This window comes from Dama dama, chromosome 28 (assembly GCF_033118175.1).
Source record: "Dama dama isolate Ldn47 chromosome 28, ASM3311817v1, whole genome shotgun sequence".
Taxonomy (NCBI): Eukaryota; Metazoa; Chordata; class Mammalia; order Artiodactyla; family Cervidae; genus Dama; species Dama dama.
The window spans coordinates 41,206,921-41,223,567 of record NC_083708.1 but is presented as its reverse complement, the minus strand read 5'-3'; the positions used below and the strand labels follow the sequence as shown (position 1 = coordinate 41,223,567).

General features: G+C 44.4%; 1 protein-coding gene across 8 annotated transcripts in view; it reads right to left on the bottom strand.

Moving 5' to 3' along the window:
* Positions 1-16,647, bottom strand: part of SCML4 (Scm polycomb group protein like 4) — a 108,140-nt gene that overhangs the window by 18,312 nt on the left and 73,181 nt on the right. For 7 of the 8 annotated variants that reach the window (XM_061131834.1, XM_061131835.1, XM_061131836.1 and 4 more), the window contains one exon: positions 2,719-3,009. In XM_061131834.1, coding sequence (XP_060987817.1) covers positions 2,719-3,009 — 291 coding nt within the window. Of the gene's footprint in view, positions 1-2,718; positions 3,010-12,548; positions 12,779-16,647 lie in introns of those variants that run through there. The other variant, XM_061131840.1, reaches the window with a different exon arrangement.

The window sequence follows — 16,647 nt, the reverse complement described above, 5'->3', positions numbered from 1 at the left end:
CACTCTCAATCCAGAGGACACTTTTTAGCTCATGATAGAGTCCAATGAAAGAAGAGAAGGATCAATGAGCCAGGAGTCAGAGGCCCCTCCACCCACCACTGTGTGAGTGTCTCTGTGCTTCTCTGCTGGGAAATGAGGAGTTGGGAAGGATCGCCAAGGTCCCCTCAAACCACAGCCTGTCCTGGGCAACACGAAGGCCCTACCTTCTCACAACTCTGAAGCCTTATCAGCGTGTCTGTGTGCAAAGCGCAGTGAATGAGAGTCAGTGGCCAGGTTTCCAACCCTTTCCTGGACCTGATCATCTTATTCTTTGTGGGCTTCAGGTTCTCCATCCTGTTTCCCGAGAGTATGGTAAGAATCATGTGATTCTGTGGCTTTGGGCTGGAGCCTGACGACAAGCATCCTGAAGGGAAGCCCATCGGCTTCCAAAAGGGGCCCCTCGGTTTTGTTTGTTAACCGTCTGTCTCTCTGCAATTGGAAACCATCCAAGAACAGGGCCTGTGTCTGTCTTGCTCACAGCTCCACCCTCAGACCTTAGATAAGCATATTGTGCGCCATGAGTGAGTGCTGGCCAGGATTGACCAAAATCCCTCTGAGTCTTAGTTGCCTCCACAGTCAAATACCTACCACACTGTGAAGATTAAATGGGATAATGTGAAGCATTAAGCAGGAAGAATTAATCAAAGGTAGCTGCTAGTCTCATTGTTACACGTCATTCCATAGTGGCCAGTAGATTCATATTCCTGAGTTCTGTGGCCACCATCTCACGTCCCTGTTCAGAAATGTCTGATTTCCACAGAGTAAAGGAAGCCCAATCTGCTTGATTTGAACCCCAAATTTCCCAGCATGAATTCCGTCCGTGTCCCTGCACAAACTCTTCTCATCCCTCGGAATGAATAAGCCCTACTATACCTTCATTCGCTTTACCCCCTGCCCCACATCGAGTGCCATTCCCATTCTTCTTTTTCTGGCTGAATCATTCTCTATGCACCACCCAAGGCTATACCCTATAGATCAAACTTGAACCCATGGAAAGCATGTAAATGGTAAGGTAAGAACAATGTTGAAGTCACTTCAATTCTGAAGCTTAGACGCACTTGCAGTTGGGAATTCTACAGCATCTCCTGTTATCCAAAACCTTTTTATATTACTAGTTCTTAGTGATTATATCTTGGATGAGAGACAGAGGTGAGCTCTCAGATTTTCACCTGAGTATCAGCAAAAAACAGGAAAATATGTCCTGTGAATACATCCCTTGAGTCCATGGGCAGAGACAATATATCAAGACAGTAGTAGTCCAGGGTAAGTATTCACGTGAGGGAAAGGACTGAGAAGTCTGTCACATCATTGATACCTACCTTCTCACACAGTCTCATACCAGTTTCTGATTTCTGCAGGTTTAAACCATTAAGGTTAGCACCATGGAGGAAAATCCATTTCTAGGTCCCTTCCAGTTTTATGACTTGAGTCAAACCCTCCTAAAGAAATATGATTTCTTAATACTGACTGCTTTCACTTGGAATGCAATTTCAGAGCAATACCAAGCACTTCTTTGGGCAGAGGGAAAACTTAATAACCCTCCAGAGGGTCTGCGGCGGCACCCGAGCTGGCTGCTAGGTGACAAATGGGTAAGGAGGCCAGGAGTTTCTCTCCTATTTTAATCTACTGCCATTCAGTTTAGCATGGTTTACCTCTATGGTCTCCACATGCGTTTAGCTGCACAAGCGCTATTCAAGCTACACAAATGAAGAACCCCACTTCGCAAATGTGAAGAGGCCCTGGTTAAAGAGGGTGGTGTTGGAGTCCTGTCTGCTCCCATCCCCTCCGGCCTTCCGCTAGAACCTCAGAGGGACCCATTGAAGCCCACTGAGCATGTGAAAATCCCAGGCATAGTTTTGAAAGCCAGCTTTGGAGCCAGCTGAAGTCAAATCCTGGCTCAATGCTTGACTGACCTGTCGATCTTCACATGCTTTGTCTGTAAATCGAATCTAATAATGCCTACAATAATAATATACACCTGATATAATAATAGGGCTTCCCTGGTGGCTCATTTATAACTCATACAAGTCATAAATAATGTGTGGAGAGTGTCTGGCCCATAGTAGGTGCTCAATACATAGCTATTTAGGCTATGCCTCAGACAGGCCGCTTTTCTGGGGCTGCAGAGGATTCGAATTGGAGTGAAAGACCTCATGAAGCTGAGAACTTGGCTCCTGCTCTGAGATGGAAGGGAGGAAGCATGAGAGATGAGGAGACAAAGCGCCACAGGAGGAAACAGGCATCAGGAAGGAACGTTTCTAATCAGCAGCGGCCGAAAACTGCCAGTTACCGACCCAATCCACCTGCTAGATGCACGGGGCACGGAGGCCACAGGGGACAGCAGAGCCACAAAACGGATGATCCTGGGTCTCTGAATTGTGATACACACACCAACTATAATCACTTCCATTGTAGCTGAGCCACTGTACATTTTGGATTCTACTTATTCCTACAGTTTAGCCTACTCTCATACACCATTGTCTTTGCTTGGGGTCAAAGGTTGAAGTCAGCTGCCTTCAAGAACAACAAAAATCCACAAAGGGGGTTGTGGAAACGTCTAATTTCCCTGTGTTCCCACATTCAAACAGCCACAGTCCTCAGTCTCTCTGTACTTGGTGGTCTCAGGGCAAGGGCAGAGGAGGTCAGGTCATGGGGAAGCCAGCCCATGCGTTACATTACCACATCTGTTTCCTTCAAGAGAGGTCCCGTTCCTCTTGGGGCTGGAGCCAGGAGGCCGCAGCCCAGGTGCCGAGGAGCCTCCGGAGGACATGGGGCTGGTGCGGGGACCACCGACTGTGGTGGCTGAGCCGCCCCCAAGGTGGCCGTCTCCAGAGTTCTGCCGCTTGCAGTACAGCGAAGAGGAGGTGGGCAGGGAGCTCCTGTGACTAAAGGTGGGGGAGGAGGGGTCCAGGCCGTAGCGGTTCATGCTCGCAGGGTTCACCAGGCACTCCTCGGTGCTGACTGTTTTTGCTAGGCAAGAAGGCAGAGCAGAAAATCAGAGGTTAGAGAGCAGTCAGGAGGCCACCAGGCTCTGGGTCTTGGAAAATCTTTCCCCAGCAGCATGGGTGTCACTGTGTGTGGGGACGACAGAGGAGAAGGAATGGACCCTGAGGCATACACCCCAGTAGCTCAGCTCTCAGCAGAATGACACCTGCTCACCAACAAAGCAGACTTTAGCAGGGATTAGTACATGCGACCCTTCGTGTCCCAAGGAAAATGGGACCATCTTGGTTATTGATGACGTGTAAATAAAATTCAAACAAAAGTATGTCTCCCTCTATGGCTCTGCTCCTCCAGGAGTCTCTGCCAGCTTGTTGGAATCTCCCAGCTCCCTCTTCTTTCACCCATTAACCACTGCCTTCCTCACCTGGCCCAAGATTCCTGGGAGAGATCAAGCCAGAGTCACGGTGTCCCAGAGTCAGGAGAAACAACTTCGGCTTGCGTTTTGGTACAGCTGTGACGGTGCTTCCTCCCCACACCTTCAGTCCCAGTACCCATGAGAGCACTAATCTCCCACTAAGGTGAACAAGCTAGGGACATAAATGATGATCTGGATGGCCCCATGATCCTCCCCAAACCCTGCAGATAAGAGAGAAAGAGCCCGTCTAAAGTACAGAGAGAGTAGAGGGCCTGAAGAGCCTGCCAACCTCCTCCTCAGCTCCCTCACCCAAGTAGATAAGGACTTTCTACACTTTTAAAGCTCATTCTTACAGCCTGTTGAACTCTATCTGTGAGCTATTCAAATGGTGTGGGTGTTTTGTTTTGTGCAGAAAGACAAGACCTAGAGGAATTACAGGGATAGAAAGAGGAAGAAACTATTCCAGCAATTCCTTTTCTTCTTGACCCTAGACAAGATCATATCTGTAACCCCATCAATAACCATCCAAATACTACACATGATAAAAACAGATATGGACATCCCCAAAGTGACTAGAGTAAGAAAAACCAACGGATCCCCCAAGGTTGGCAATAAGTAAGCACATCTGGGGCCATGAGATCCAGATGTCTTCTTCAGTAAACCAGTATGGATTACTCCCACAATATAGGTATTAAAAGATAAAGACTTGATTTAATTAGGGCAACTAGCAGGTCTTCTCACATATGGGGATGCATATGGAGCTTGCCTAAAAATAAAAACCACTGCATATGGAATACAGCTAAAGCAGTGCAGTGCCTAGAGCAAATTTATATCTGTTAATATTTATATTTAAAAAGAAAAATATTAAATTAATAACCTAATCTTCCTCAATAAAATACTGGGGTAGAGGAGGACAAACCAAACCTAAAACAAGCACAAGGAAGAAAATAATAAAGACTGAAGCAGAAATTAATTAAATAGAGGACAGAAAAATAGAGAAAATCAATGAAACCAAAGCCTGACTCTTTGAAAAGATCAACAAAATTGACAAACTTTTTTAGCTAGATTGGCCAAAAAAAAAAAAGAGAAGACTCAAATTACTAGATTCAGAAATGAAAGAGATGACATTAACACCAATCTCAAAGAAATAAAATGGATTATTAAAAAATATTACAAATAATTATTGCCAATAACTAGGTAAATTAGAAGAAATGGACAAACTGACAGAAAGAAATAGACAATCTGAATCAACCTAAAGCAAATAAAGAGATCAAATAGTAATCAAAAAACAAAGGAATCCCAGACTTAAATGGCTTCAGAAATTAATTCTACAAAGCATCTAAAGAAAAATTAAAATCAGTTCTTCACAAAGTCTTGCAAAAAATAAAAATGGAGTGCTATGGACTGAATTGTGTCCCCCTCAAATATTCATATGTTGAAGCTCTAGCACCCCCAGGCAACTATACTTGGAGAGAGGGGCCATAATGAGATAACTGAGGTTAATTAAGGTCTTAAGGGTAGGACGTCAACCCAATAGGACTGATTAAAAAGAAAGTACTGATAAGAGGAAGAGACATGAGTGTGTCTCCCTCTTCATATACATGCACAAAGAGGCAATGTGAGGACACAGAGAAAGTGGCTGCCCACTAGCCAGGAAGAGTGGTATCACTAGAAACCAACCCTGATGACACCTGGATCTCAGACTTCTAACATCCAGAACCATGAGAAAATAAAGTCAAAGCTACCGAGTATGAGGTTTCTATTATGGAAGCCGGGCAGACTAATATAAGGAGGGAATATTTCCCAACTCATTCTATGAGAACACCAATACCCTGATACCAAAACTAGACAAAGACATCACAGAAAAACTAGAGATCAATGTCTTATTGATATGGGTACAAAAATTCTCAACAATATACTAGCAAAACAAATCCATAACATACAGAATAACTTATACATCATGATCAAGTAGGATTTGTTTCAGGGATGCAGGGTTGGTTTAACATCTGAAAATCAATTAATGTAATACAAGACATCGTCCATTACTGTAATACATGACGATGTCCATTAATGTAATATACAACACTGATAGAATGAAAACCAAAGATCATATGATTATCTCAATAGATGCATAAAAAGCATTTGACAAAATCCAACACTTTTTCATGAGAAAAACATTCAACACACTAGGAATGAAAGGGAACTTCCTTCAACTGAAAAAAGGGGCATTCCACAAAATGCCCTACACTTAACATTATAGTTAATGGTGAGAGACGGGACACTTTTTCTCCTAAAATCAGGAACAACACAAAGATGTCTCTATTCTTGCTACTTCTATTAAACACTGAGTTAGAGGTTCCAGCCAAGGCAAATAGGTAAGGAAAAGAAAAGGCATCTAATTTGGGAAGGAAAAATTAAAACTATCTGTTTATGTAGAAAATTCTAAGGAATCCAATAAAACACTATTGAAATTAAGAGACGAATTCAGCAAAGTTACAGAATACAAGATATGTAAACATCAATTGTACTTTAAGCTATGGTTTTTCCAGTAGTCATGTACAGATGTGAGAGATGGACCATAAAGAAAGCTGAGTGCTGAAGAATTGATGCTTTTGAATTGTGGTGCTGGAGAAGACTCTTGAGAGTCCCTTTTACTTACTGCAAGGAGATCCAACTAGTCAATCCTAAAGGAAATCAACCCTAAATATTCATTGGAAGGACTGATGCTGAAATTCCACTACTTTGGCCACCAGATGCGAAGAGCTGACTCATTAGAAAAGACCCTGATGCTGAGAAAGATTGAAGGCAAAAGGAGTAGGCGGGTGGCAGAGGATGAGACGGTTAGATAGCATCACTGACTCAATGGACATGAACTTGAGGAAACTCCAGAAGACAGTGGAGGGCAGAAGAGCCTGGCATGCTGCAGTCCATGGGGTTGCAGAGTCAGACACAACAGCACACACACACAGAGAAAACTGGGACGCTCACACACTGCTGGTGGGAATGTAAAATGGTACAACCGCGTTGGAAACATCCTGGCTCTTTCTCAAACGGTTAAAAATAAGTTCACCATATGACCCAGCAATTCTACTCCTAGGTATATATATTTCCAAGAGAAATGAAATTTCCACACAAAAACTTATACATGAATGTTTACAGAAGCACTATTCATAAGAGCCACATGTGGAAACAACCCAAATTAACTATCAGCTGATGAATAGATAAACAAAACATGGCATATCCATACAGCAGAATATTATTCAGGCATAAAAGGGATGAAGTATTGATCCATGCTACAGTGTGAATGAAGCTTGAAATATTATGCTAAATAAAGAAACCAAGCCACAGAAGATCACATATTAAATGATTTCATTTGTATGAAATGTCCAGGATGGGCAAATCTATAGAAACAAAAAAGTAGATTAGTGGTTGCTTAGGACCTGGGGATTGCAGGGGCGGGGTGGGGCTGGGGGTCCTAGCTAAGGGGTGTGCTGTGTTTGTGGTGTGGAAAATGTTCTGCAACTGAGGCGAGAGCTGCACAAATCTGTGACTATACTAAAGCTGTTGAATTTAAATGGGTGAATTGTATGATATATGAATGATACCTCAATACAGCTATTTTTAAAAACTTATTGCAGAGGCCTCAGTGTTTGGCTGTGAACACATTCTTGAGAGTGCTATGCAGTCAAGTCCGACACTGCTGGGCCACTAGCACACAGGGACGTGAGAAGCAAAGGGTAGGCACGCGTGCCCTCTGCTCACGTTTTGTGGCTAATGCAGTCCTGCAAGAGGTCTGCAGGAACCTGGAACTCCGCACCTCTGCCTGGATGGCCTCCATTTCATCATCCCTCATGGCCAGAAGACATCAGCAGGAAGGAGCTGGCTATGAAGCTATGTACTAGGATGCTTCTTGAATGGAGTGCTGAAGAGGAAGATAAACATTTTTGAGAATCTACTAATATGGCCAGCACATTCCTAGCCAGTCAGCAGCAAGGCTGCCATTCCATTCCCTTTATCAGAAAGTATTCCTAGTCTGGGATACTAGTCCTTTCTGTGTCCCCAGTGGTAGGTGCTTTGATGTATGTGAGGAAGCTACTCATAGTGTCTGGCATGGTGCTTGGCATACAGAAGGTGCTCAATAAATATTTATTAAGTAGACATTTGGGCACTAAGGCTGCTATTACAGAGAAGATGCATTAAAATTCAGATTATAAAGAACTAAATATGAATTCTTCATGCAGATGCGTGACAAACAATGAAAAACTCTAAAACTTTTATTCTGTTTGTTAAATATTTCAAATCCAAATTAAATATGCCTATGGAAGTCTAACAGTCTACAGTAGTGAATGCAGATAATTCACCAATCTGCACTATGGCTGAAAAATACAGATGCAGATGGAATATTGTTCTCCTATGACAACGTGTGGAGATGCGGAACAAGGGAATGTGGACTGTATTGGTTTAAAAACTGCTGACAACCATGGGTGAGATCAAAGGTAATAAAAGTCAGCTTCTGGACTATGATCCAAATGAAGTCATCATAAAATAATACTGACTTGAGAGAGCATCAAACAATAGCCCTCTACCTGCAAAGGCTGTGCCAGTCACTCTGAAGGCGGTCAGGTGGACAGTCGTGGAGACGGATCACTAAGCCTCAGACACGGTCCTGCACAGCCTGCAGCTCCCGGGAAGCCCGGGAGAGAGCAGCACGGTCAGGCACACACACCAGGGTGCAATGCAGAATTGAAGAGATGCATCTGCTCCAGCCCAATTAAAACAGCCTTTCCTCACCTTTACAGATAGGGGTGCTGACACTTACATCACACCGGAGGGTAGAAATAACGGATCCAGTGAAGGCCACCTTTCAACCACAGGACTGAAAAGGACCCCACTGAACACCTTGCCCAACATTTCCTCAAGTGTTAAAATGCGTCCCACTGGCCCACCAGGGGCTGATTCTTGGTGGTACTTAGGTGTATTCGTTTCCTAAGGCTGCAGAAATTACTACAAATCTTGTTACTTCGAACAACAGAAATCTATTCTCTCCTAGTTCTGCAGGCTACAAGTCTGAAATCAAGGTGTTTGCAGGGTCATGCTCTCCAAAGGCTCTAGAAAAAGATCCTTTTTTGCCTCTACCTGCTTCTGGTGACAGCCAACGATCCATGGTGTTCCCTGGCTGCAGACACAGCACTCCAACCTCTACCTCTCTTGTCACATGGCATTGTCCCTCTGTGTCTGAATCTGTGTCCAAATTTCTTATAAGGACACCAGTCACTGGATTGGCACCCATCATCCAGTGTGACCTCATCACAACTGGATTACTGCAAAGACCCTATTTCCAAAGAAAGTCCCTTTCACAAGTGTCTGCAGTTAGGACTTGAACATGTTTCTTTTTGGAAGACGCAAAAACTGGTGAATGTTATCTTTTTATGGTCATGTATTTTACTGTACAGCAATAAAATATAATTAACCCATCAAACTATGTTTCCACTGATAAGGTAGCACTACTTGAGATGACTAAAAGCTAAGGTTAAAAGAAACGAATCCATTTAAAGGAATATCTTGAGTAAATACTTCTATAGGTTTCCTCAAACAAAGCAAAAATTGCAAAGGTGGTAAATTAACGGAGGAATGCCTTGAGCTCACTCCAAATTCTCTCTTCAGGCAGGGGTGGTGTTTGAACAGGAAAACAAAGTAAATAGCTGAGCCTCTTATTTAAAAGCTTGCCCAAAGAGATTTTACAGTCTCCTCACAGTTAGGTCATTATGCCACAAACTTCACTGCCTAAAACTTTTTCCTTATATCTAACCCCAGTTCCTATTCCTTCAGTTAAAAAGATGACTGCTGGATACATACAGTTTATACTCTTAAAACCATTAAGCCATCCAACATACAGGGAAGATGAATTACAGGTAAGCAGAACTTCTAGTAGTTTAAGAATTTAGTGAAGTGTGGCTCATGAACTGTTTGTTACAAAATGACTATTTGAAAAAGAAGAAGGACCAAACCTATCCTTGGAGACAGAACTACACTTTTCAAGCAGTTTTTCGGATGACTGGGGAGTGAACACCAGATGGGGCCAGCAGACCTGGGATTGTCTGGCGAGAGTACTTTGTGAAGATCCGGTTCCCGCACACAGACTCATGGCAAAGCAGAGGGCTGACAGATTAACACAGTCCTGGTCCTTTTCTCCCACATGAGATGAGAGAGAAAATTCCTTCTCATCTGAAATGATTTGTCTTGTCACCCTGGCAGCTCTCATTAAACAGGAGGCAACAATCCAGCCTCTAGCTAAAGCTGTTTCATCGCTGTGGACACCCGCACAGTAGGGTGAACAAGAGGCACTTAATGTACTTCTCTTCTATAAGCCCTGCCTCTATCCAGGACACCAAGGATGCCACTTGTAAATCATTAAGTCTTTCCTCCCGAAAAAGGACTGATCTGCTTTTGTACGACCACAAGAGTGTGCTTAACTAGAAAGGCACAGGCACAAATGGCTCTCACAGAAGCCTGCCACATTTTCAGGATTTGGTGTCTTGGGAACTTTCAAGAGACTGGTGTGCCTTTTTCGCCTTGGCTAATCTGTGGACTACGGTTTCTCCCAGCTGCTACATAAAAAGTCTGCCTGTTAGCCTGAAGAATCCTCTGCACACTCCATGTGTGCTCAGTCGCTCAGTGGTGTCTGACTATTTGCGACTCCATAGACCCATAGACTGTAGCCCTGAGACCAAACTATGGTGGGGGTAATGAAGATAAGAAAGATTTCTGCTTTATTGACTACGCCAAAGCCTTTGATTGTGTCGATCACAACAAACTGGAAAATTCCTAAAGAGATGGGAATACCAGACCACCTTACCTGACTCCTGAGAAAACTGTATGCAGGACAAGAACCAACAGTTAGAACCGGACATGGAACAACAGACTGGTTCCAAATCAGGGAAAGAGTACATCAGGGACCCTGCTTATTTAACTTATATGCAGAGTACATCATGCAAAATGCCAGGCTGGATGAAGCACAAGCTTGAATCAAGATTGCTGGGAGAAATATCAATAACCTCAGATACGCAGATGACACCACCCTTATGGCAGAAATCAAAGAATTGAAGAGCCTCTTGATGAAAGTGAAAGAGGAGAGTGAAAAAGTTGGCTTAAAGCTCAACATTCAGAAAACTAAGATCATGGCATCCGGTCCCATCACTTCAGGGCGAATAGATGGGGAAACAGTGGAAACAGTGACAGACTTTATTTTTTTGGGCTCCAAAATCACTGCAGATGGTGACTGCAGCCATGAAATTAAAAGACGCTTACTCCTTGGAAGGAAAGTTATGACCAACCTAGACAACATATTGAAAAGCAGAAACATTATTTTGCCAACAAAGGTCTGTCTAGTCAAAGCTAAAGTTTTTCCAGTAGTCATATATGGATGTGAGAGTTGGACTATAAAGAAAGATGAGTGCCAAAGAATTGATGCTTTTGAACTGTGGTGTTGGAGAAGACTCTTGAGAGTCCCTTGGACTGCAACGAGATCCAACCAGTCCATCCTAAAGGAAATCAGCCCTGAATATTCATTGGATGGACTGAAGCTGAAGCTGGAACTCCAATACTTTGGCCACCTGATGCGAAGAAGTGACTCATTGAAAAAGACTGATGCTGGGAAAGATTGAAGGCAGGAGGAGATGGGGATGACAGAGGATAAGATGGTTGAACAGCATCACCAACTTGATGGACACGAGTTTGAGCAAGCTCGGGGAGTTGGTAATGGACAGGGAAGCCTGGTGAGCTGCAGTCCATGGGGTCGCAAAGAGTCGGACATGCTTGAGCGACTGAACTGAACTGAGACTGTAGCCCGCCAGGCTACTCTGTGCATGGAATTCTCCAGGGAAGAATACTGGAGTGGGTTGCCATTTCCTCCTCCAGGGTATCTTCCCGACCTAGGGATTAAACCCATGTCTGCTGCATTGGCAGGCGGATTCTTTACCACTGAGTCACCTTGGAAGCCCAAAGAATATTCCAGAAGAGTTCAAACCTACTCAGCCTCAAAGGATACCCCTTTGCTCCTGAATCTGCACCAGGTCTAAGCCTCCTCATTCAGGGAACACAGTTCTAGGGTCTGAGGAGTGTAGACTCCTCCCTCTGCCTGCACCCCTGCGGAGGCTGGGGCGGGGTCGGGGGGCGGGGAATGCCCCTGCATCCTCAGCTTCCCAAACACCCAGCACGGCCCAGCCTGCTGAATTTCCAGGTCAACTGAGTGCCTGGAATGTGGAGAACCTCTGAGGAGAAGCAAGAAGAGGCAGAGGGACAGGAGGGAGAAAGCCAAGAGCCAGGAGAGAAAGTCCAAGAGCAGCGGTAGTGGCCAGGGAGTTCTTTTGGGGGGTGCCGACCCATTTTCATGTAGGACACAAGACCCAACTGCTCACAGTTAAGTGAGTTTGGACTATTTAATTTATTTAAAGAATTTTAATGGCACTTTACTTGGATTCTCTAACCAAACAAAGCCATGAAAAGTGGCGACACCACGATCTGCAAAATTATTTTCAAATAGTATCTCTACATGCAATAATAACCCCACACCCCAGTCTCAGACCCTGTTCTTCCCAGCACTAAATAGTTCTCTCTCTCCCCACCCCCTCTCTATCTCTTTCTCTCTCTCTCTCTCTCACACACACACACTCACCCTCCATTCCCCATCTTATTTCCCCACATTAGTCACAACTTTCCAGCTGAAGGAACAGCTGCACAGAGGGAACCCTTTCTTCAGTCATCTCTGCTCCTGGCAGATTGATTGCCAGCAGGTCTGCCCAGCCCAGCCGGCCACACAACTCTGCCCAGGCTGGCAGGAAGGTCAGACCACGGGATCAGTGTCCAGTGAACGCCTTGGCTCTGCTGCTTAATGAGATGGCAGCACCACGGATCCCTAGCCCTGAACCCCAGATTAGAAGAAGAAGTAATACAGTCGGCCTGATTTCACCGCCTCTTGATGAACGGTGTGGTAACTATCCCCCTCTGCTTAACCAGATGCCACCACCTAAGGAGCACAGCCAGCAAGCTCTGAAAAGCAGAGAAAGAGACCTGCAAGGAGAGAAGCAGAAAGAGGAAAGGGGGCAGGTCCCGGTAGAGCTGCCCGCCCCGGCTCAGACACCTGGCTTCCTACCTTGAGCGGCTGCGTCTCTCCACCAGGTGCCTCACACACGCAGGCGCCCAGCACGTGCTCAGTGCTGTGGGAGCTGGGGGGGACCTCTGAGGGACTGCGTGGTGTCAGCAACCCCCAGATTTCCTCTCTGCCTTCCTGCCGCCCTTCGCTGAGGTTCTCACGGAGGTCTGCAGGTTTCCTTCTCTCCGGCTCGGTCCCGCCCCTTGTTCTTGCTCAGATAAGCTCACCGCGTTTTCCCTCAGGGCCCTCTGCGGCCTCTTGTCCCAGCCTCCCTGGTTCAAAGGGCACTGGGCCGCACCACCTATGAGGCTTGGCCTTTCATTCGCCTCAATTAAATTTTCCATTAATTTGGTCTCTAGCCAGTATAGATTTTCCCTTCAAGCTTGTCTCTAAGTTCAGATTGCTCAGCCCTCAGAATCCACCTTATGACTCCCCTCAGGTCCATTCAAGTACATTTATACTTTTCCTCCCTAATGAGATGTACAGAAAGCAACCGTAATTTTAATGCCTGACACCTGAACTTCCTTAGTCTTTTCTAATGTTGCTGGTTTGCCTGAGACTTTGTTCTTTATGATTTAAGATCTCCTCTCGTGGAAATTTTGCCCAAAGGCAGTTTTGCCCAACGTCGGCCGCTTTAGAACAGTGAATGCCTTTTGAGTCTGCGGATGAGAGCAGGTTCCCTCTCTGTAGTCTTTTCTTTGCAGCTTTGCCAAAGCCTCCACCCGGAGGCTTATAGGAATTTCCAGGAGGAAGGGAGGGCTCTGGAGAGTGGGGGGCCTTCTGCTGTCAAGCTCTGTTTCTTCAACAACTTCTGGGTCTTTCATAGGAAACTGGGGAAACTTAGAGTGACCCTTAATCAGGAAAATGCTGGAGTCCCTGGAATAGAGGACACCATGCAAATTCCGGTTCCAAATGGACATCCTGACTTTTAGGAAAGCGTTCCAGTATTTCTCAAGTGGGCGAAGCAGGCTGCCATGTTGTGAGCATCTCTGTGGACGGGCCTATGTGGCAAGGAATCAATGGCTCGTGGGAAGCGGAATCCTGCCCACAACCACATGAATGAGCTAGGGAGTGGGTCCATCCTTAGCCAAGCTCTGAGGTGCTTGCCACCTTGAGAGAGACCCACAGCTGGGGAACACGGTCAAGCTACACCTGAATTCCCGATCACAGAAACTGTAAGATGATACATGTTATTTTAAGCCACTAAATTTTAGGGTAATTTGTCACACAGCAATATATAAATAATACAAGTGGGAAAGGAATAATACATTCCTCTTAACTCTGCATATCTAGGTTAGAAGTTACAATTATTAATTCAATAGCAGTTAGGATGTATATGCTATAGAATATCTAATTCTCTGTCAGGAAGTTTATTGGATTCTTTTTTTTTCTCCCATAATCAAAGGGTTTGCTACTTATGTCTGAGACCCAGAAATGACCCACTAAAAGTCTGTGGAGTTTATCTTAGAAGATTACTGGTTTCCAAAGTTGCTTCAATTCCTCTTGACAAGGTTTACCATTTTATTCCTAGTTCTAATACATGGTCAGTAGATACTAGTGTGGATAACCTGTGGCTATTACCTTAGAACCCACCACAGAGGCTCAGGGCACAGGTCGAGAGGAGCAGCCCAAAAGATAGTCTCCAGTTACAGCTCCTGTGGGCCCTGGAGATTTGGGGATGGCCACATCTCACATACTCTTACATCACAGGCAGGAGCCTCTTTGGACAGGCCTGCCAGAGTCACAGAAGGCCTTCTACAGCTGACCCAGATGTCCCCAGCATGATCTCCAGTTTAAGAGTGGCTCATGGGGAGCTAATGGGTAGGGGTGTCATCTGAAGGATGGTTAGCTTCATGGAACAAAGGAAAAGATTTCCAGTAGATTTTATTATTTGAAGAGAGGCATGGGGCTGGGGTAGGGGTATCTTTTGGATAATTCCTGAGGCTAGCCTTGAGGGAAGAAAGAGTCTACACCACCTCTTTTTTGACAGCCTCTTTTTCTCCTCCTTACTCCCTCTTAGCAAGAGCTCTCCCAAACAGGAGAAAGCCTATTAGGGATTTACAACCATCATCATTCTGCTCCTCAAGTTTTGGGTGTCTTTAATCCACAACATGACTTTATTTGTGACCTTGAAAGAGGAGCATTATCTTCATTTCTTTTTGTTTCACTTTAACATTAAAATATTACCAAATTGGTCAACATGATTCAATACTGGGTTATTTATCTCATATTGGAAGTACCTTGAGTGACTTCCTTGGTGGTCCAGTGATTAAGACTCTGTGCTACCAATGCAGGGGGCTGGGGTTCCATCCCTGGTCAGGGAACTAGATTCTACATGGCGTAACTAAGAGTTCGCCCGCTGCAACTAAAGATCTCACAGGCCAAAACTAAAAGAGACTGCATGCCTCAACAAAGATCAAAGATCCCGTGTGTCGCAACTAAGACCTGGTGCAGCCAAGTAAATAAGTAAAATACCTTGGGAGGTTCCAACAACTTAATTGGAACATTCATTGATTCATTTAACCAATAATTATTGAATCTTTGTGCTTCCTCAATATCTGTAGGATTTGAAAGAGAACCTAAGCCTTATAATGCAAAAGAATTCAATAAATTGCTGAACATTGTAAAAAATCTATTTCAGATTCTACAAAACCCAGTGTTTTACTTAGAGGTTACATTTTCCCCTTTTAGCTCAGTGTTTTAAAAAGTACCCAGCAACCCCACTCCTGGGCATACACACTGAGGAAACCAGATCTGAAAGAGACACGTGTATCCCAATGTTCATCACAGCACTGTTTATAATAGCCAGGACATGGAAGCAACCATTCGTCCAAGCAGACGAATGGATAAGGAAGCTGTGGTACATATACACCATGGAATATTACTCAGCCATTAAAAAGAATTCATTTGAATCAGTGCTAATGAGATGGATGAAACTGGAGCCCATTATACAGAGTGAAGTAAGCCAGAAAGATAAAGACCAATACAGTATACTAACGCATATATATAGAATTTAAAAAGATGGTAACGATAACCCTATATGCAAAACAGAAAAAGAGACACAGATGTACAGAACAGACTTTTAGACTCTGTGGGAGAAGGCGAGGGTGGGATGTTCTGAGAGAACAGCATTGAAACGAGTATACTATCAAGGGTGAAACAGATCACCAGCCCAGGTTGGATGCATAAGACAAGTGCTCAGGGCTGGTGCACTGGGAAGACCCAGAGGGATGGGATGGAGAGGGAGGCAGGAGGGGGGGATCGGCATGGGGAGCACATGTAAATCCATGGCTGATTCATGTCAATGTATGGCAAAAACCACTATAATATTGTAAAGTAATTAGCCTCCAACTAATAAAAATAAATGGAAAAAATAAATAAAAAGTACAGACAGTATACTTTTATGAATGATATCATTGAAAATAGAATAAATAGCTTTTCCTAAATGGACTCATACAGGCATACAAGCAGAATTAAGATCAGGAATTCTAATCTGGCAATCGCTCCCTCTCCCATACTATAAGAGCTCTGGCTGGGCTTCTCCTGGACATATCTGTCTAAAAATACAGGAAGGCCTTTGTATTTACTGCAGAACTTGTGGACATTCTTTTTTTTTTCCTGTGGCATATGGCACTTCCTTGACCAGAGATTGAATCTATGCCCCTTGCATTGGAAGTACAGAGTCTTAACCACAGGCCTGCCAAAGAAGTCCTGGACATTCTCCTTTTCACGTGTCCATCAAAACTCTCTCAAAGGTTCTTTAAAACTGAGCTTGGCACTGATACTCTTCTCTCCTTCCAAATGATCCCAATTTCAACACACGGCTTGAAAATCAAATCGCTCATTGTGCTCACATGGCCCGTGGCTGTAACAGGATGAACACAGCTCTGAAATATTCTGATCATTGGCCTGCACATGCCTTCCTTCATTTCTCTTTTTTTAACCCCATCACTTCTTATATTATTTAAAATACTGGGTCAAACCATGCCTGGGGCTTCCCAGGTGGCTCAGTGGTAAAGAATCCACCTGCCAATGCAGGAGATGCAAGAGACACTGGTTTGATCCCTGGGTCTGGAAGATCCTCTGTAGTAGGAAATGG